We start from the raw sequence: 22422 nt of genomic DNA, 5'->3' as shown, positions 1-22422 counted from the left end.
TGGTGAAAAGAAAAATTACTTTTTTAAAAATTAAATAAATCATAATAAAATATCCATAAATGAGCACAAAATAAATAAAGTGAATAGCATTCTATAATTGTTTTATCTCTAATTTACTACCCAACTTCTTTTTGTTTCTGCTCGTAACATAATTTTTAAAATTTTTATTTTATTGGGTTTGGTAGTTACATTCTGACTTAAATTAATAATAGTAGTCGACACTCCTTATCGTTATTCCTTTCTTTATTATACAAATAACTTTGAATTTTTAATTGAAATAATCTTCTATTATTGAAAATTAAACCTAAATCTAAATTATTTAATTTTTTTTTATTATTAAAAAAACTATAAATTAAACTTGAAATATATTTATTTCTAAATACTTTTAAATATAAAGTATCCATATTTGTTATTATTATTAATTTTTATTACTATTATTATTATTTATTAATTATTTTCTAAAAAAAAAAAAAAAAAAATTTAATTTTTAATAAAAATTTATTTTCTATTTTTTGCTTTATTTCTTTATTCTTTATTCTCACTTATATTTAACATCATATTTATTATTAATTTATTATGGACAATGAAAATTAAAAAAAAATAAAAAATAAAATTTTTTTTTTTTTGTTTCTTTTAAAATTTTTTCATTAAACATTTATATCACTAGTTAAATTAGAAAAGGACATTAAAACAATATACATCCATTTTGGGATTGAAAGACAAACACCAATTAGATTTATCAAATATAATGTATCTAATATAACTTACCAACATGAATTAGTTGAAGATAGCTCAAATTGAATAAAAGGTGATAGGGTATACTATGATGAAAACTGCTACGATTTCTTGGTGTACTGCCTCTCTGAAAATTTTGTTATATACAACAAAGGTACATTTAATAAAAAAGTAGATGGTTTCCTGCCTCAACTGATACCATAATGGTAAGTTATTAACATATATAATATTAAATATAAAATTAAAATTTATAATATTTTTATATTTCACTAATTTAAATTTTTTTTTTTTTCTATTTTCTTTTACCAAACATAGAATGCTATCCAATGGCCTAATGTAAATCCCAAAAAATGCTTTATTCCAGATAAACCGGATATGAGTGATCAATCACAAACCATGTCAATGAACGATGATGATTAATCAAAATAAATAAAATATTGCACATCCATTTGTTTTTTAAGTTATTTATTTTTTTAATTTTTTATTTTTTCATAACTTATATTCTTTTTAAACCCTATATCCAGCTCACTGATCATATATATAATTTAAAAAAATATTTTAATAAAAAAAAAAAGAAAAAAAACCCCCAACCACACTTTTTAGATTTTTAATAAATTATTTTTTATAAATTTTTTTAGTAATTTAATTTTGGTTAATTTTTATTTGTAATTCATCGAAACAGTAAAGCTTAAATACCTTTTACTGTTTAAATATAAACATTTATTTTAAATATATATTATTGTTATTTATTATAATGAAGAAAAAATAAAAAGTTAAAATTTTTTTTTTTTGAAAAAAAAAAAAAACAAAAAAAAACAAAAAAGAATATACAATTATTAATACATAATAGTTATTAGTGGTATAAATAGTTAGTTTTTTATTTTATAAAAGTTTTTTTAAACATTTATTTAAAAAAAAAAAAAAGGGAAATATAAAAATAAAAAAATAAAAATAAAAATAAAAAATAAAAAAAAAAATTAAAGTTATGTAAAAAAAAACATTTAAAAAGGAATTGTTTAACAGTTAAAATAATGTTATTTAATTAAAAGATGTTTTAATGAAATAAAAAGAATAGTTTGTAGAAATAAAAAAAAAAAAACAGTGTGAATTTTGTGATTGATTTAATATATATTTTATTAAATAAAAATTGGGGCTCAAAGTGTGTTCATTTTTTTTGCGAAATTTTTTTGGAAGATTCTGTTTTTATATTTTGAACGTAATACGCCCGAAACACCAGCTATTAATGCAACACCACCTGCAGCACAAACCGAAGCAACAACAGGTACTTTCCATTTATTTTCGCATTTATTATCTGAAGAAGTTCTAATTATTGAATTGAATGATGGATCTAAAACAACTCTTTGTGAAAAAAATGGTGTGTTAATTGAGGTTAATCTATTATAGTATTCGTCATCTAATGGTCCTTGATCTGCATCGACGGATGATTCATCGTTATTGCCACTGGTATTGAGTAAAAGGTAAAGTGGATCGTCAATTGGTAATACCGAAACTTCAGATTTTCTTACAGTGTCATCAACAAACATACGTCTAGAAAATTTGGCATCCATAACTGATCCACCAGAAACTAATTGGAACCAGCTTACAGATTCATTGGTACTGCCTCCAGAGTTACTTGAAGCTTGATAAACATTGCAACCATCATCGTAATATTTCTTTGTTTTTGAATTATAAATAACTTGAAGAGTGTTTAAAGGTGATTCGAATTGCCAGTTTGAAATGGTAATTACATATTTAATTGAATTTGAAGGAATTGAAACAATATCACCTGCAAAATCGTATTCGTATGCATCTTTGTAGTAGGTGACATCTAATTCGATTGTGGCTGTATCGTTTTCAAAAGTACCTTTATAGTATGAATCAGTGCTGTTGCTTCTAGTTTTATTGTCCCATTGAACATTAGACATTGAAAGAGTTTTAACTGGACTAGACGAAATGTCTAATTCTCTAAGGTAAACTATAGAAACTGTAAAATTAAGTGTACCGCCACTGATAATTGAATTGCCGTTGCCGTCTACAATTGGTGGTGGTAATGGTTTTTGCTTTGGAATTGAACAGTCAATACCATCAAAGCCTTCTTTACAGGCACAGTTACCATTAATTGGGTTACAAACACCTTGATCGGAGGAACAGTTATTTGGGCACTTTAATGGTTCGTAATAATAGAATACTTGATTTTTACCAAGCATGTTATTAGATAAAATTGAAATTGTTAAAGAGGTTTGATCTTGGTTTGGTGGGACACTTGCGTCGTAAAAACATCTAATATGATTGTTATCTATTGCTACCGGATTAGAACATGAAACATTTGAAACATAAACTTCTAAACTATTTGATAAAAAGCTTTCTGCTGTGATTGTGATATTTCCTGGTGCATTGTAAAAAAGTGATGTTGATTTAATAACTTTAGGCTCTTGGAACGAAAAGGTTATATTATTTGATGAGTATGGTGTTGAGTTATCGATTTTAATCAATAATAATTTAGCGTTTCCATAACCATTGAAACCTTTGCATGAGGCTGATTCACCGTTGATATAAGTGCATTCTAATATTGAAAGGGTGTTTGGAGCAGAGTCTAAAACATAGCTAAATGAAAGATCAACTTGACTGTTGGTTTGATAGTTTTTGTTTGAGAAATAAAGACCATTAATTGTTACAACTGAAGATCCATCAAGATATGGTTTAAATGATAATGACTTAATAACTGGGGTGAAGAATATTGGGAGAATATTAGATAGTTGACCTGCAACATTTAAAGATATTTGTCCATTTGAGGTTTTGCCATCGACAGTGATTACTAATGATTTACGATCTTGAGAAATAGATGGTGCAGTTTCTAAGTCATTTAAAATAACTCTATTTAATGATACTTGGTCAATGCTAAACTGTTGAGCTTGGATTGAAAATTGATTTTCATTAATTTGAGTAAATCCTGTAATAAAAGGTGGGGCAAATGAATATTGAACTTGATTTGAGATTCTACTATTTGATTGTGCAACAAAATAATGGTTTTTACCATATCCACTAATGCTTTTAGCGATAATTGTTGTTCCGTCGATTTGAGAAATAGATAGTTGATGGATACCATCTGATAAAAGTTTGAAATTGTTATTCGAATTGGTGATTGGGTCTACAGTTTCGAAAAATCTACCGGAAATCGTAATAGTTTCACCACCAGCAGTATCTAATATTGGGGTGCTAAGTGAGATAATATAAGGTTTGAAATAAAATGTAAAACTGTTTGACTTGGTAAGTTTATTGGAAACCTCTATTTTACCACTAAGAATATAAAGAGGGATAGTGCTACAGACAATCTCGGTATCACTATTAATATTACAGTTTGGTGTAAGTTCTTGGGTAGAGATAAATATAGTGGTGGTGCTGATATCGTATGAGAAACCAGTACCAATAATAGTAATGGTATCATCAATTTGATTTACATCTGTAACTTGGAGTGGTTCCAAATATTTAAATGCTTGGTTTTGACCAATACTTCCATTAACATTTACTATTACATTAAAATATGGGTCAGTTGGTAATGGTTTTGGTAAAGTTGATGCAAATTGACATGTAATTTCTGTTATTGATTTAACAACAGGATTTGTACATTCTAAATCATTATTTTTTGAATCTTGGATATGAACTGTAACTGGGGTAGAAAATTGATCACCAATAATCGTAACTGCGCTGGCTATATTATAAGTTGTACTTGTTGCAGTTATAACTTTTGGATATTGGTATGATGAGCTGATTACATTTGAATTTATTCCATCAATGGTTAAAAATGAATTAAAAGAACCTGACCCACTTGGCATCATACAGCTATATTTATAGTCGATATTGGTTGTTGGAGCAGATATTAAGTTACATGGTGTTTGTCCTTTGCTAGTATCTAATACAAAGTTTAACGGGTTACCATCCGATTTTTGATTGCTCATAAAGGTACCGACAACTGTTACCAAACCCCCTGAAACTGGTGGGCTTGAAATTGAAGTTAATCCTGGTGTAAGTTTAAAATCAATTGAAGCTCTCTGGCCACTAACAATGATAGCTAATGGACCATTTTGTTGAGCATATGGGATTGTTAAAGATATCGTGGTATGTGGGGTGGTGAGACTTGCTGTTTGAATTGCATTTGAACCAATTGTAATAGTGGTGGTTAATAGATCTTGACCCAAATTGGTACCTTTAATTAAAAGACTTGTGCTCGTTTGGGTGTAACTAGTAATGGTTGGTGGCAAATAAGAGAAGCCAATCGAGTTTGAAACAAATGATGTTTGCTTAAGAGCCAATAAATGGTCTCTTCCTTTACCCGATGGAATTGTAAATTCTATTATGCTTGAGCTTTTTAATGTGAATGTGGTAAAAGATTGAGCACTGTCAAAAATAATTGAAAGTGTTTGTGATGGTTGTCCAACAGCCAATTCAAAATATTTACCAGTTATTGTAATTTTTTCACCAGTGGTCGGAAATAAATTATTTGAAATGCTGTCAATAATTGGAGTAAAAACAAATGGATAGCTTGAAATTGTCCCACCAGTTATAGTTACAGTACCACTTGGAATGTTGGGTAAGTTTGAGCATGTAATTAGTGAGGAGTTTGTCACTGTGCAGTAAGTTGAAATATCATTTAAACCTAGAGTGATTTTTGAAAATGTTGTAAATAAATCTCCATATAAATATAGAATGTCACCTTGTTGAATAACGTGGCTAAAAGTTTCTGAGATGTAGAAAAATTTTCCAGGAGAGTTACCATTCGGTGTGGATACAACGATATCTAGACCATCTGTTAGTGGAGGAACATCTGCACTGAAAGTACATGTGATTGTTTTTGAGTCTACAAATTGGGGATTTGTGCATGATTTAGAACCAATGCTAACACTAATTGTACCTTGTAAAAAACCTTCACCAGTAAGTGTTATAATGCCTGCTACACCATAGGTTAATCTAGTGGAAGAGTATAAGAATTGGCTTATATATGGAACGCTGATAGTTTCGGTAAGTTTGTTGTTGATCTCGAGTTTTACCATTAACGTTCCACTACCTGCTGGCGAGTTACAAATTAAAGTTGTGGGGCTTATTGTGGGACATTGGGTGCTTTGATAGATACTGTTATTATAATATAATTTCCAAACCAGGGTTGTTCCATAGTAGCTAGTAGTTGATAAGAAGGAACCTTGAATTGTAATTTGACCACCCTTGCCTGGAGGTGAACTGACTGAAGTAATGTGAGATGGGATTGATAAAATACCAGTTGAGGAATTTTGATTATTAACCTCTAGTTGGATAATTTGGCAGACTTTATTATTATATAATGTTGAATCGTAGTAAACTGAAATTTTTGTATGTGGTTCGACCAATTGGACCTCCTCGGCAACTTTATCGCATACATAGACTTTCAAAAGATTCTGGTATGCTCCAAAATTTTCACCCGCAATAGTAAAGTAGTTATTGCTTTCATCATAAACTACCGAAGATAATGTTGGGTACATATATCTAATATTAGTAGTAGCTGATGTTACATTTATTTTAGATCTAGCATAAATAGGATTGTCTATTCTACCTGGAGTATAACCGGTGCCATCTGGAATTTGAACAGCAATACTGGTACTATCTGTGACTATATAACTTGAAGCTGGCATTTCTTCTCTTCTATAGAAAAGTTGAAATTGATTGCTTGTGGCTATTAAATTTTTAATTTAAATTTTTTTGTTAATAAAAATTAAAATATAATAAATAAATTTTATTTATTTATTTATATTTACAATCAAATCTATTCAAGTCAAAATATCTTCCATTTAAAATAATATTACCTCCAGTTGTTGGAAGGTTGTATGGTGTAGCAGTGTATGAAGTTATTACAGGCTAAAAAAAATTTGTTAGTATAATAATTTATTAAAAATAATAATAATATAAACTTACCATAAAATCAAAAACTTTGGTTGCTTCAATACCATTTAAAATAGTTTTAATATTTCCAGATTTAATGGAATTATTTACAGGTAAATCTTTACACTGAATACCTTTTATTGTTGGAAGACCTACAGGGTTATCAACATAGACACAAATTGATGATATTTCGTAGTCATTTACAAATATTTGAAAAATTGTATTTGCATCTATATTGTATACATAAAAAATTAGAATGTTACTATAATTTAAGATTTGATTCACTAGCGGTTGGCTTTGAGTTTTTACTAAAAAAATAAATGATAGAGTAAGTATAAAATTTTTAAGGAAAAATATTTTTAAAAAAAAAAATTTATTAAACACACCCAAATTTCTGCTGTTTAAAAAAAATAATAAAAATACAGCAAGAAAAAATGATTTGAATTTCATTTTATTTTTAATAATAATATTATTATTACTAAATAAATATTTTTATTAATGATACAAAGTTTTTATTATTATTATTATTATTATTATTATTATTATTATTATTATTTAGTTTTAATGATTAAATTTAATGTTACAATATTAAATTTAATTTTTTTTTTTTTTATTCTTTATTTTTTTTTAGATGGTTTTAAAAAAAAAAAAAAAAATGCATATTGTGAAACATTTTTTTTTTAGGCAGTTGCACAGAACTTTTTATAGTCTGATGAATTTGGACATAAAAAAACTGTATTCTTAAATACCAATTTTTTATAAATATTTTTTTTTTTATTTTTTTTTATTTTTTTTTTAATTATTTTTTTAGATTCGAAGATATTTGTCAAAAAATTTGCACAATAATCTTAGCTTTTTATCACCAAAATTTTTTTTTAATTTTTTTTAATTTTTTTTAATTATTTTTAATTATTTTTTCTGTTTTTAATTTTTTTATGCGCAATAAAGATATTTACTTAAATTTTTTGAAAATGGGCCAAATTTCTAAAAAAAATTAAATACCTCATTTTTTTTTTTCTATGCCTTCGTTATATTTATAAAAAAAAAAAATTAATGTGTAATTTTATTTATAAGTCGGAAAATTTTATATAAAAAAAAAAAAATTTCAAGTGGTCGAAATTTAAATTTTATATAAAAAAAAAAATAAGTTTTACATCACACCCCCTTTTTTTTAAAGCACGAACCCGTTTAATAAGCAAAAATAAAAGGAAATCAGTTATTTATATCCAAACTGATTTTATTTTTAGGTTTATATTATTTATTAGATTGTTAATTTTTTATTTATTTACAAATAACATATAATTATAATTTAATTTAATTCTTTTTAGCTATAGCAGAGGACGATCGTTAATGTATTTTTTTCATTAAATACTTATTTTGTTATATGCAAGTTTTTTTTGAAAAATAATTAAACAGTTATTTTTTAAAAAATAATATATCAATAAAAATTGTTTATTTATTGTTGTAATAATATCTTTATTATCGCTAGCTATTGAATCCCCAAAAAAATAAAAAACTGATCAAAAAAACCCTAAAAAAACAAAAAAAAACAAAAAAAAAAAAAAATAATTTCTCACCATTAAGTTATATAAAAATTCTAAAAATTCTAATATATTAATAAATAGTTTGATAAATATAACCTGGGTCTATTTCTTATTAATCAAATATTATAAAATTTCACAATTATTTTAATTTTGATACCTTTTAAAATGAAATTATTTAATAGAGCAGGAATGTTTTGTTTGTAAAAAAAAAAAGAAAATATCAAATTGAATATGGTATTTTCACTGACATTTTTATAAAAATATCTCTATTTATAAAATATGTAATGAAAAGGTATATGATTATGACTAAGTTACACAACTAAAATACTAAACGAAAATATAATAAACTCTAAAATACACACTTAAGGAGACGCATAAAATATATTAACACAAACTAAATAATAAACACTAAAACACTTAAATAACTTAAAAACACTTAATGTAATAATCTTCGAATACTATTATATAAAAATATAATATTAGAAGATAAGACATATAAATTATAAAACCTCCATACCTAAACTGTTTGTAAATAAATTATAGACTCTTCGTGACATGTAAATTAAAAACCTTTATACAAATATTAACTGTGTGATTAACACCTTTATTTATAAATTAAATTAAAAATTAATAAAATGTTATTAATAATTATATTAATAATAATATGTTAGAATCCGAGATACCTAACACTTTAAACAATTATGAGAAAGCGAATAACACTAAAATATACTTTATTTATTATTTAAAACTTGTCTAAACATATATATCTATAACTACTAAATAAAAAAAAAAAACTCTAAAGTTTTAGACTGAGGACTTGAGGTATTTATACAGAATGAGATTGGTTCTAGATGTTAGATATCTCGGATTCTAACATGTTATTAATAATAATTATTAAACGTTATTTATTTTTAAAAAAAAAAAAAATTAAAAAATTTATTTAATTTTTAATTTTTTAAAAATTTATAAAATTTAATTTATTTAAAAATTAATTTTATAAATTTTTAATTTTTAATTTTTAATTTCATTTTTTTTTATAATTTAATTTTTATTACAAAACAAATATAAATAAAGGTGTTTATCTCACAGTTAATATTTGTATAAAGGTTTTTAATTTACATTTCAAAGAGTCTTTAATTTATTTGCAAACAGTTTAGGTATGAAGGTTTTATAATTTATATGTCTTATCTTTTAATATTATATTTATATATATATAGTAGTATTCGAAGATTATTACACCAGAAGCTAATTCTTAAGGTAGTTGAAATACTGGAATTGGTAGTTATTAAAAAGCAGTTACAAAATACTGGAATTGGCAGTTATTATTTACTTAAAGATTTAGAATATTGATTCATTACAAATAATATAAAAAAGCAAGGGTAGGAAAGCTTGGTAGAGTTAAAAAATATTAAAAGTTCAATTTGGAGGAAGCATCTTTTTGGTATTAATTGCTAACCACGAATTTTTGACTTACCCCTTCAATAAGAATGGCGTAAAGGTTAACACGACTTTTATTTATTTATTTTTAAAAGAATTTTTAGTAATTTAATTTGATTATTTAATTTAGTTATTTAATTTTTGTTGGGTAATTTTTGTTGAGTAATTTTTTTATTAAATTTTTATTTATAATTCATCGATAAAGTTCTGTAGCTTTCCAGGTGTATCGGTATTTTCACTCAAAATATATATCTGAATTCCACTGGTTTCTGAGGAAGCATCCTTTTTTGTATTAATTGCTAACCACGAATTTTTGACCTACCCCTTCAATATGAAGAGTGCAAAGGTTAACACGACTTTTATTAATTTTTTTTATAATTTTTTTAGTAATTTACTTTCAGGTTATTGAATTTTAATTTTTTTGAGGAAGGATGCGACAAAAACGTATCTTCATTAATTTCAAGAAAGCAAGGGTAGGAAAGCCTGGTTAAATCCGTGTGACTTAAGATCTCATCCTGTCGGTTCGCGAGTTCGAATCTCGCCTCTTGCAATTACTTTTCTTCTTTTAAAGTTTTATCTTTTCGGTGATTTTAAAAAAAGTGTAAATTGTTATGTATGTAATGTATTATCATCAAAATTCACTTAATTAATTAATTATAACTTATATAGTTATTTAATCAAACAATTATAATAATTTGTAAGGTACTAAGATCAAATAATTTTAATAATTAAAAATAATTTAATTTAAAAAAATAAAGTTTTTGGTTTTAGTTTTCACAAACAAAGAATTGTATATTTATTTGATTATTAGAATTATTTATATTTATTATTTATCTATAACTAAAGTAGCTCCATCTACATTACATGTAAATGAACTTTAAATCTTGAAATGAATTTTACTGATTAATTTAAAGCATTTGCTTTTAATCATCTTCACTTTTTAAAAAAAAAAAAAAAAAAAAAAAAAGTATAATTACTTTATAATAATTAATAATAATCAAATTATCAACAATTATTTTTAATTTATCAAAAAAAATTTTAAAAAAAAATAATAAAAACTTTTTATTTTTCGAATTTTACAAAAACATAAAATATAGATAATAAAATTATGATTTTTAAGTTTATCAAAAAACGAAAATTTCTATTTTTTTTTTTATTTTTTTATTTATTTTTTAAAATTTGCAAATGTTTTTATATAGATGGCTAATTCCTTTGAGAATTGTGCCCAATTACTATGTTTAATTAATTCCATATTAAATATATTATTTATTTTAATATTATTTTTGAAATTTAATTGTTCTTTATAATTTTTTTTCCAAGTAAAAAAATTAAAAAATGAAAAAAAATATTTTATTTTTATTTTTATTTTTATTTTTATTTTTTTACATTATTTATCGAATTTGTAAATAATAATAATAATTTCTATAATTTTAAATAATATAATAAATCAACAATAAAAAATATATTAATAAAAAAAAATGGAATGAAAAACAAAAATGATATATCATTTTCACAAAAAAATTTAAATAAAAAAAATAATAATACAGATAATAATAATAATAATAATAATAATAATAATAATAATAATAATAATAATATCAACAATAATATTAAAAAAAATAATAACAAAATTGAAACAAACTATCAAGTTGACTCTTCATTATCTTTTGATTTTGAATTTAGTGACGGAGATCATCAATTACTATTGGGATACCAAGATAGTAATAACAGTAATGAAAAAAGTGTAAATAATAATAATAATAACATGAATAAAGAAAATGAATTTGTAAATAAACTTAAAGGAGAGAAAAGTATTTTCTCACATTTATATAATAATAATAATAATAATAATAATAATAATAATAATAATAATAATAATACCAAAGAAAATAATAATGAAACCATAATTGATATCTCATGTTTATTAGAGCCAAAATTAACATCAATAAAAAATCGAATGAATTCAATAGAAGAATTATTAAAATCATTTGATAAAAAAATAGAACTTTATAAAAAAAAAAAAAAAAAAAATAAACAAACTGTAAATAATTCAAAACAACTTGTAAATATTAATAACGAACAAAAATTCACAAATGATAATAATAGCAAAAAAAGGAAACTAAAAGAGTCATTAGAAAATATAGAATTTAGTTTTAATAGTAATTTTATTAATAAAAATGACAATGAAAGTCCAACTAAATCAAGAGCAATAGAAGTTACCGAATTTTCTATGGATTTTTCTTTTAGTTTTTTAGAAAATAACAATAATAATAATAATAATAAAAATAATAATTCTGAATATAATCTATCACCAATCAAAGAATTAGAAAATAATAAATCAATAGTGGTTGATAATTTACCCCCACTTCCAAATTATAAAAGTAATAAAATTAATAATATAGTTAAAAAAAATTGTATTCTTTCACTAAAACTACCACCCCCAATAACACCGAATAAACCGTTTATTTCATTAAATAGTAGCAAACCAGATCCTTCAAAAGCTTCCCTCATAAATAAAGAAAATTTAAAATCAATTACTTTTAATAAGATTATCTCTAATAACCACAATATCAGTATTACCAAAACACCAATAACAATAATCACAACAGTCATGAACAACAAAGATAATGTTCCTGTTAATAATCAAAATAATAATAGTAATAATAATAATAATAATAATAATAATAGTTCACCACCAACAATTTCACCACAAAAAACACCAAATAATACATTTAATAATAGTCATGGCAGTGGTAATAATATTTTTAGTCAAATTAAATTTCATGAATATATTTCAGTTGACCAAATGATAGAAATGATGAATAACAATTTGGAAGTATTACACCATGGGTACAATAATTCTTGGGGTGCCGAAAATCAAGATTTTGGGTTTCAAAGTTCAAATTATCCATTCAAAACACATACAATCACAGAGAATTGCTGGGAATGGTTTAAGAAAGCATGGGCTTCTCAAAGAGAGTTTGGTTTCAGTTTATGCTTTAACTTTAAAAATCACCATGCATCAAAGGTTACTGAATCAATCGATGACCCTCCAGATGAAGATATAGCATTTCTTCCTCAACTAATAGAGCTTTATGGCATAGTTGTTTGCTGGGCACCATCCCACACCCTTTATTATTTAGTACTAAGTAACCACCATTTAAACTACTACAAATTTAATCATGAAGAATCAATCAATAGTACAACTGTTGATGGAACAAAAACCAAAAGTAAAATCTTTGACCCAGTCGTCCAAGAATTAATAAAAAATAAAATCGAAAATTCAAAATTTGCAAAGCTCACCGAAGATCAATTACAAAAGAGATGGGAATTTTTAAAAATTGTTTTAGAAAATCCAACCAGTTATAAATATTCATACAATTTAAAACCACAACTTAAACTATTGCTTTTTAGAGGAATTAAAGTAAAAGATGGTATTATGGATCCCAAATTAGCCGCATGGGTAATGAACAGCGAACATAATAAAGATAAAACACTGGGTCAACTATACGATGGAACCTCAAACCCTTATAAATCAAGATCAAATGGTTACTATAATTGCTATGATAGATCATTCTACACTGTATGTAATATTTTATGTACATTAAATAAATAAATTATATTAATATTTTATTTTCAATTTTTACTAGTGTTATAGATCTTTTCAAACAATGAGATATTATATTCAAAGTTTACATATACAAAGAGAGGATAACAAGTTTTTTAATATATTTCTAAATATTGAAATGAAGATACTACCAATTTTTGCAATGATGGAATATGTTGGTATTGGGTTTAATGAAAAAGTTAGTGAAAGTGGGAAACATTTAATTCAAAGAAAAATCGAGTATTTAGATTACAAGGCCCATGTATTGCTACCAGGTAAAACATTTTCATTAAGCAGTGGTGACAATGTTTCAGAAATATTATTTACAGATTTAAAAATCCCACCTCCAGAAATCGCAAAATCAACCAGTAGGAAAAATCGATTAAAAAAACAATACTATTTAACAAACTCGGTTGTTTTGGAACAAATTAATCACTACCATCCACTTCCATCAATCATCTCAGAGTACAGAGTGTTGACACATCATATCAGCCATTATATCGATGTTTTGGGTAAATATTTGTTTAGATCGGATCACTATCAAATGGATAGAATTTATTCGACAATTCAACAGACTATTGTACCAACTGGACGTATTGCAATGGAAAATCCAAATCTTCAAAACATTTCACATCCAATTGACTTTAAGAGAGCTCCAGAAATAGATTTCTCTCAAGAATCAATCAAAAGTTTCAATGAATCATTAGATCGGTTTGAATATCTCAGCGATGAACACTATTTAAGTTTATTACAAATGGATAAATCTTGCGATGTTATTACAGTATCGATTAGAAATGCATTCATCCCCGCCAATGGCTGCAAGCTACTATCAGTGGATTATGGCCAGCTAGAGCTTAGAATATTAACCCATCTTTCTCAAGACCCAAAGCTAATGGAAATGTTTAACTGTAACATCAATATTGATATTTTCAAATATGTAGCACATCAAGTTGGTAACATTCCCTACGACAGTGTCACTGATTCCGATAGGCAACAGGCCAAGCATTTAGTGTATGGAATTCTTTATGGTATGGGTATAAAGTCAATTGCCAGTGAATTACACATACCAATAGAGCAAGCAAGAGGCAAATTGGAAAATTTCAAGAAAACTTACAATAAACTAATTGAATATTTAGAAATGGTTGAAGAAAATGTAATTCAAAATGGATATATTGCAACACTATTCGGAAGAGTTCGTAATTTCTCAAATATACACTCATGCAAAATCGATAATAACGAAATATCAAAAGTAAAAAGAGCAGCACGTAACTCCATCCCTCAAGGAACTGCAGCTGATATTGCTAAAATGGCAATGATTAAAATTCAAGATGAATTAGATAAAAATCATTTTAAAGCCCAAATGATACTCCAATTACACGACGAAATTCTTTTTGAAGTACCAGAAAACGAATTGTACCAATCCGCCCAAATCATCAAATATTCAATGGAAAACGTTGTAAAACTATCAGTTTCTTTACCAATAAAAATGTCAATCGGTCCAAATTGGGGTTCCCTAAAACCTTTTGAAGTTTAAAATAAAAAATTATTTAATTTTAATTAAATTTTAATTTTTTTTTAATTTTTTTTTTTTTTTTAATTTTTTTTTTTAATTTTTTTTTTTTATTTTTATTTTTTTTTTTAATTTTTTCTTTTATTTTTTTATAATTTTTTTTATACATTAACCATTATTATTTATATATATCTGTAAATTAAAATTTAGAAAGAATAATAATGGAGGTTTTAATTAAATTACCATATATTAACAACAATAATAGTAAAATTTTAAATATTAAATTAAATAGAGAAGAAGTATTATGCGAAGAATATCTAAAATTAAAAATATTTGAAAAAACATTTATACCAGTAGCCTATCAATATTTAAAACTAATTTCATCAAGCGAATTTAAAGTTTACGATTTATTATTAAGAGTCAATGGTGGTAAAGGTGGTTTTGGTTCATTATTAAAATCTACAGGTACAAGAGTTGGTCAAAAGAAAACTACAAATTTCGATGCATGCAGGGATTTAAGTGGTAGAAGATTAAGACATGTTAATAATGAAAAAAAACTTAAAGAATGGATGGAAGATGAAGAAAGTAGAAAACTAGCTTTGGCTGAATTAAAAAAGAATTTAGATAACGCAAATGAAATTCTTGGCATAGGTAAAAGTAAAGAGGAGTTCAATGATACCCAATTTCAAAAAGATCATGAAGATTTGCAAAAAAAAGTTTCAAATTCTGTAGAACAAGGTTTAAAAGAACTAAAGAAACAAAAAGAATTAGAAAAAGAATTAAGCAATACAACTACCACTACCAAAACTACAACAACTACAACAACAGCTGCAGTATTTAATAACAATAGTAAAAAACCAACCATTTCAAAAATTAATAACAATAAAAAACCAATTTCTGTATTCATTCCAGATTTCAGCGATGAAGAAGATGAAGAGGAAGAGGAAGAAAATAATGAAAACAATAAAGAAAACGAACAAAAAGAAATTAATAAAAAGAAATCAACTCCAATCAAAGTTTCAAAAACTAAATAAATTACCTTTCAAATTTTAAACACTTTGTAAATAAAAATAAATAAAACATTTTAGAATTTTAATTTTTATATATAAATTATTATTTATTAATTTTGAAATACTATAAACAAATATTAATTTATTAATTTATTTATTAATTTTTTTTTTTTTTTTTTTTTTTTTAATTTTTTCAAATTTTTTATATTAAAATTTTTTTTTTTTAAAAAACCTTTATCAAATAACATGAATTTAATCCCCAATTTAGTTAGGCAAATTAGAATTCCAATTGGAAAACAACAATATATACATTCAAATGTCAAAAATACTCAACTTAGAAAGAGAGCAAGTGTTGCAGTTATTTTAAGATTAGAACCCAAGTATAACGTAAGAAAACCTTATTATAATAAGCTTACATAATAATTTCAACAATAAATAACTTACAGGTAGTAATATAGGATAATAGTATTAGGTTTAATTGTAAATGTGGAGCAAAGGGAAATGGTCATAAAGAAAGTTGTTTAAATACATTCATTGAGGATATAAGCGGGAAAAATAAATATTTGCCATTGGAAATATTATATTTAAAGAGGGCTGATAATGGTGAAGTATGTTTTCCAGGTGGTAAAATAGAAATAGGTGAAACAGATCAAGAAGCAGCCGAACGTGAAACTTTAGAGGAAGTAGCAATCGATTTAAATTCACCAGATTTTGCATTATTAGGTAGAATGGATGATAAATTTACATTTGATAAAATTGGTGTACACTCATTTGTTTATTTACAACTATCTAAAAACTCACCAAGAATAAAACTATCTGTTGACGAATTGGTCGATTATGGATGGGTTAATATGGAATATATACTTTATTCAAATCCAAAAATACCATTAACAAATCATCAATTAGAATATTTAAATCCCTCATCACCTTTATTAAATGAAACTAAAACCAACGAAAACTCTGTTCAGTATACATCTGTATCAAACATATCAACATCTAGACGTTTAAAAAAAAATATGTGTAAGTCATTCTATAAACATAAATTGCATTATATAAAATAAATAATTAATTAATACCTCATTACCTTATTATAGTTTTAAGATTTGTTTGTAATAATATCTATGTGCCATATTTAATTCTACCAATAGTATCAAGATACCAATTTAAATTGTGGGGTTTAACATTAGATATCACATCAGATTTATTAAAGAAAATGATTGGTTATAGTCCATTTCCACAACAAAGAAACATTAACAACTCAATAATATTCTTTTTTTACAAGTACCCAAAAACATTTACAATATCCACTATTGTAGGTTTATTGATATTATTTAAATTATTAGTTTAATAAAATTCTTTGTGTATAAATAAAATAGATAATCTTTTTTTTTTTTTAAATAAAATCTTTTTTTATTTTTTTTTATTTAAGTTAGTTTTGTGATTTAAAGAATTTCTTTTTCTTTTCTTGTTTTTTAATTTGAGAAACTGTTTTCTTTGATTTGGAAAGTTCATCTTTTGATTGTTGTTTTGGTTTTGGTTGTTCTGATTTTGGTTCTTTTAATAAAATATCTAAATCTTTTCTATAGTTTTTAGATCTTTCTTCTTGTGATTCTAATAATAAAGTTGAAGTTGAAGGATTAATTGATTGGATTGTAAAATCGATTAAATAAGTTTTTTGTAACATTCTATCTATTCTTTGGAAGTGTCTATCGGTATATGGTATAAGTGATTCTAAAAGTTTTGGGAATTCGTTAAGTGAAAGTCTGGATAAGTGATCTGGTTTAAAATTTACAATGATTGCATTGAGAACAACGTGTGATATGGTGATAAATTTGGAGTTGGTGTTCCAATCACGGATATAACGTAAACACTTGATGATTTCATTATCATAAAGACGTGAAACACATGACTCTACAACAGATACACCTACAGTTTCGTCATCATAATACATAGATTTGAAAATATTTAATGTTTGATTTGGTTGGTCTAAAACTAAAGCTAATTTTAATGCACCATAATAATCTTTCTTTCTGAGAGCGGTATCGAGATGTTGTTTGTATAATACTTGATTCTCTTCTTTTTTCTTTTGAATTTCTTCTTCGATTTCGGTGTGATCTTTCCATGCAATAATCTTTGAATCTGAACCACCAGTTATGAAATTCTCTTGATCTTTTTTAACTGATAATGCCCAAATTTTAGTTTCGTGACCTTCAAATGTATTTACACATTCATTGGTTTTGATATTCCAAAGTTTAATTAAACCTTCAGCAGCTACAGAAACGATTTGCATACCAAAACTAATAAAAGAAGCCTTGAGAACTGAACCTTTGTGACCTTCTAAAGTTTTGAGACATGTGTAATCTGTTAATGACCAAATCTTGATTGTACCATCGGCTGAACAAGTTAACATACATTGATCAACTGGTGAGAATTCAACGTGCCAAACACCTCTACGATGAGCTTTAATAGTTGTAATTGGTTCTAAATTATCTGCATTCCAAAGTTTAACAAAGGTATCTTGTGAAGCAGTTGCAATAATTTTATCATTTGGTGCAATAGCAATTGAATTTATATCTTTATCGTGTGCAATTTTAGTAGCTGATGCTGAAATTTTTTTATTATTTTGATTTGCTGAAAACTTCCATAATTTAATTGTACGATCGTCTGATGCTGTAACTGCAAACATAGCAGTAGATTGTTTACGTGGTAGTGCTACACATGAAATAATACCAGTGTGACCTTTTAATGTTAAAATTTCTTCTCTTTTTTCTAAATCCCAAAAAATTGCGCTTTTATCTCTTGAGCCAGAAATTAAATATTTACCATCGGCTGAAACATCAATTGCCATAACAAGGTCATCGTGACCCCTTAATACCTTTGCTCTCTTTGTATTTAAATCATAGGTTTTAATTTCGTTTGAGTTGGTTGCTACAACTATTGAGTCTTCATTTACATATTTAATATCAACAACTTCATCATTATAACCAATAATTTCGCCTTGCTTTTCTAATGTTTTGCAATCATAAATTAAAATATTATGTTCTGATGTAATTGTAAAAATTTTATCCTGTGAGTTACTATAAATTTAATTTTAACAAACGAGTATTAATATGTGTTTGTTTAAATACTAATTTTAAAAATAAATGAAATTATTGCTTACATAATGGAGGTAATTGTAAATAATAATTCACGATCTAAATCTTCATCGGTTTTCTTTTTAAATTCAATGTTGCCATCATTCCAAATGCATTCACCTGTCTCGACGCACCATGCTCTTAAAACTTCTTCAGCACCTAAAACAATTGTAATATCATCTCTTTTAACTTTTTCTGCTGTTGCTGGTTGTGATAATAATCTTTTTCTAATTTTTTCTACTTTTTCTAAAACATTTTCTGGTAATGTTGAATATGATTCTTTTGGTAATGTAATAATTCCACCTAACTCTTGATAAATTGGAATAGTTTTTTTTGGTGTTTTTGAAACTAAATCCCAAACATTTAAAACTTTATCTCTACCTGATGAAATTAATTCTTTACCGCTATTTGAAAATGAAATACCTGAGATTTGCGATAAATGATTGGTTAAAACAATACTATATTAAAAAAAAAAATAATAATAATTTTAGTATTTTATTTTAAATAATATTATTTTATATATATTCTATAAATCTTACCATTCTTTTGTTACTAAATCCCAAATTCTAATATTTAAATCATCACAAACAGTTGCAATTTTATATTCAGTTGGGTGGAATTTAATAATATTTACAACACCTGGGTGTTGGAAGTTATGTGTACAATAACCTTTTTCAATATCCCATACTTTAACAGTTTTATCACTTGATGATGATGCTGCAACATTACCTAGAGAGTGATAATCAATATCGAGTACAGGGCCTTCATGACCCTTCCAAATTTTAACTAATGATTGATCTTCGATTTTATATTGCTTTATTTGTAAATTTGCACATGCAATTAATATTTCTTCATTATCTGGGCTAATTGAAAATGTTGTAATTCTTGAATCCTAATTTAATAAATAAAAAAGTTAATATTTACAAAAAAATAATGAGAATCCAAATAAACCATTTATTATACATACACTTTCGATTTTAGAAATAACAGTACCATCTTCAGTATTAATAAATTTAACTTCTAAACCTGCTTGTGATGCAAAAAATCTAGAATCGTTTGATAATCTAATTGTACCACCTGTAAAAAGTGAACCTATTTCGAAATCTGGTTTAAAAACAGTTTTTAATCTTCTAGATGGTGCTTTTGGTTCTACTTTTTCTACTGGTTGTTGATCGTCATAGAATTCCTCTTCATCATCTGTAACTGGTTCTGCAACAACAAATTTCACCTTTGACATATCAATACCATTCATCATTTTATAATAGTTCCTCTTTTTAGTTTAAAGTAAAAAAAAGATAAAAGATTTAATATGAAAAAAAAAACGGTAAATATTTTGTGAAAAATGAAAAAAACGAAAAATAAAAATTTTTTTATTTATTTTAAAAAAAAAAAAATTAAAAAAATTAAAAATAAAAAATAAATAATTATTTAGGAAAAACGAATAAATATTAATGTTTGTTTTTTAATTGTAAAAATGAAACAAATAAGTTATCAAAATACAAATAAATTTTATTTTATTTTTTTTTATAACTTTATTATAAATAATTTGTGATTAAAAAATATTAAATGTATCTAATTATTAGCAGTACCATGGGATGGATTGTTGACGTGATTTAAATTTTCACTCTTTCTTTTAAGATCATCTTTTAGATGGTCGTATGTATAACCAAAACCAAGACCACCATGTCTGAGACTTGTATAATCAACACCTGGTTGTTTTTTATCTTGCTCAGTTCCAAGGTATGAACCGGTGGCATATGGTCCTTGACCATTGGTTGATGAATTAGTTCCAGTACTACCGTTTTGACCTGTTCCTGTAATATTGGTACCAGATGTACCTGTATTGGTATTACTTAAATTAGCATGGCTAACTGGTGGTGGATTTGGGGCAGTGGTAGAGGCAGTTGATGGATATGGTGGTAATGATGAATTATAACCATTATTACCAGATGAACTATTTGCATTTGAACCACCACTAACTGTAGCAGTTGATGGAGGTGGTAAGCTTTTATTCATTGTTGAGCCTGAGGAGGAAGCTGATGAATTTGATGGAGTAGAGCCAAATAATGATTGAACAAATTGATTTTGTTGTTGTTTTGATCCGCTTGTATTACTATCTTGGCCTGAAATTGAAAGTTTTGACATTGAATCCAATGGAACACCAGAGTAGCTATTATTACTATATGCTGATGTTGAACCTGAGCTTAAACTGTTTGAATGACCACTGTTTCCATACTGACCATTTGAACCATATGATGAGCTGTTTGAATAATTACTTCCATATTGACTTGTACCTGTAGCACCATATTGACCAGTACCCATAGCACCAACACCATATTGACCTACACCAGGTGGTAAACCTGTACCACTTGCGCCATATGAACTTGACATACCATATCCAGCGACACCTGGGGGTGGAGGAGCATATCTTGAATTATATGCTGGAGTACCATATACACTTGAGCCCATACCATAGGTTGGAAGAGATGAGGTTGTATGGCTAGTAATTGTTGTTTGATAGCCACCTTGTGGATTCTTACTACCAGAGGATGATGTAGATGAGGATGAGGATGAGTAAGAAGAATATGAACCTCCACCAGCAGCAGCAGGAATGGGTGAAACAGGCGAAACAGGTGGAGATACCGGATAGACAACACCAGAGGATTGTGGAGCTGTAGGTGATTTTGCAACAACAGTTTTACTGGACGAGCTTGTAGTGGTATAACCTGGTTGTGGTGGATAGCCTGGCTCTTGGTTGTAGGTATTATAATAATTATTTGTTGTTGAGCTATGAACAGATTTTGAAACATTACCATGTTCATCATAACCTTCTTCTTCAAGAGCGGATCTTTCTTCATTAACTAAAACTTCAACTTTAACAACTTGGTAACTACCATCAAACCATTCCCAGAAAGCTTGTAAGAAATGCTTAGCTTCCATAACATGATAAGAAAGTGTACCTGCACCAATGGCTGCAGTAACACCATATGTAACAAATGCTGCAACAATACCAGTCTTTCTAATTCTAGCCCAATAATCTAACTGAATAATTGTACCACCATCTGCGTCTCTTCTAACTTGAATTTTATATTTTGGAATAAAATTTAAATGTAAACCAGTTTTTCTTTTAAATTTAAAAAAAATAAAATGAAATTAATAATCTAATTTATATTTAAAAAAAAAAAAAAAAAATTAAATAAATAAAATACATACCTTCCTTGAATGTAACCGTTTGGGTCATATCGATCTGTGTGATATTTTTGATAGGTCCACCATGAGGCTAAAGTTTCTATTAATGAAGGAATTGGAATTTGCAACCCATAATATTTTCTTGATTGAACAAAATCGAAAACACTTAATACCCCAGTAGTGGGGTCTCTATTATAACCTCTACCCATAATAAATTGTTTAGTTTAAATATATCCTTTTAAAATATATATATAAAAATTATTGTAAGTTTGTATCTTTTTTATTATTACTATTAAAGTAAATTATGTGCTTTGAAAAAAAAAAAAAACTCGATAAAGTATAATAATTA

General features: G+C 25.8%; 6 protein-coding genes across 6 annotated transcripts; 3 read left to right on the top strand and 3 right to left on the bottom strand.

Moving 5' to 3' along the window:
• Window positions 1–1889: 1889 nt before the first annotated feature.
• Window positions 1890–5783, bottom strand: DICPUDRAFT_34543 (uncharacterized protein; the record flags this gene model as incomplete). Its single annotated transcript, XM_003288704.1, has 3 exons — window positions 1890–2149; window positions 2198–4201; window positions 4976–5783. The coding sequence occupies 3 exons, from the start codon at window positions 5781–5783 to the stop codon at window positions 1890–1892; spliced, it is 3072 nt and encodes a 1023-aa protein (XP_003288752.1).
• Window positions 5784–13294: 7511 nt separating this feature from the next.
• Window positions 13295–14764, top strand: DICPUDRAFT_34531 (uncharacterized protein; the record flags this gene model as incomplete). The annotated part of the gene is made up of 1 exon (XM_003288714.1): window positions 13295–14764. One exon carries the CDS (start codon window positions 13295–13297, stop codon window positions 14762–14764), a length of 1470 nt encoding a protein of 489 aa, XP_003288762.1.
• Window positions 14765–14961: 197 nt separating this feature from the next.
• On the top strand, window positions 14962–15774 carry DICPUDRAFT_79538 (uncharacterized protein; the record flags this gene model as incomplete). The annotated part of the gene is made up of 1 exon (XM_003288713.1): window positions 14962–15774. One exon carries the CDS (start codon window positions 14962–14964, stop codon window positions 15772–15774), a length of 813 nt encoding a protein of 270 aa, XP_003288761.1.
• Window positions 15775–15975: 201 nt separating this feature from the next.
• DICPUDRAFT_92159 (uncharacterized protein) lies at window positions 15976–17111 on the top strand. The gene is made up of 3 exons (XM_003288712.1): window positions 15976–16137; window positions 16209–16770; window positions 16845–17111. Exons 1-3 carry the CDS (start codon window positions 15997–15999, stop codon window positions 17096–17098), a joined length of 957 nt encoding a protein of 318 aa, XP_003288760.1. The 5' UTR covers window positions 15976–15996; the 3' UTR covers window positions 17099–17111.
• Window positions 17112–17179: 68 nt separating this feature from the next.
• Window positions 17180–20139, bottom strand: DICPUDRAFT_153024 (uncharacterized protein; the record flags this gene model as incomplete). The annotated part of the gene is made up of 4 exons (XM_003288703.1): window positions 17180–18827; window positions 18911–19342; window positions 19424–19776; window positions 19852–20139. The coding sequence occupies 4 exons, from the start codon at window positions 20137–20139 to the stop codon at window positions 17180–17182; spliced, it is 2721 nt and encodes a 906-aa protein (XP_003288751.1).
• A 195-nt stretch (window positions 20140–20334) lies between these two features.
• Window positions 20335–22282, bottom strand: DICPUDRAFT_98124 (uncharacterized protein; the record flags this gene model as incomplete). Its single annotated transcript, XM_003288702.1, has 2 exons — window positions 20335–22008; window positions 22098–22282. The coding sequence occupies 2 exons, from the start codon at window positions 22280–22282 to the stop codon at window positions 20457–20459; spliced, it is 1737 nt and encodes a 578-aa protein (XP_003288750.1). The 3' UTR covers window positions 20335–20456.
• Window positions 22283–22422: the final 140 nt, after the last annotated feature.

The sequence above is a fragment of the Dictyostelium purpureum genome (assembly GCF_000190715.1).
Source record: "Dictyostelium purpureum unplaced genomic scaffold DICPUscaffold_146, whole genome shotgun sequence".
Lineage (NCBI taxonomy): Eukaryota > Evosea > Eumycetozoa > Dictyosteliales > Dictyosteliaceae > Dictyostelium > Dictyostelium purpureum.
Note: the sequence above shows the minus strand (reverse complement) of the source record. Positions and strands in the feature narration are given on the sequence as shown.

Coding starts and splice junctions, on each gene's coding strand:
- DICPUDRAFT_92159 (XM_003288712.1), top strand. CDS start 15,997: ATGAATTTAATCCCCAATTTAGTTAGGCAAATTAGAATTCCAATTGGA. Junction 16,138..16,208: donor GATTAGAACCCAAGTATAAC/GTAAGAAAACCT, acceptor GTAGTAATATAG/GATAATAGTATTAGGTTTAA. Junction 16,771..16,844: donor ACGTTTAAAAAAAAATATGT/GTAAGTCATTCT, acceptor ACCTTATTATAG/TTTTAAGATTTGTTTGTAAT.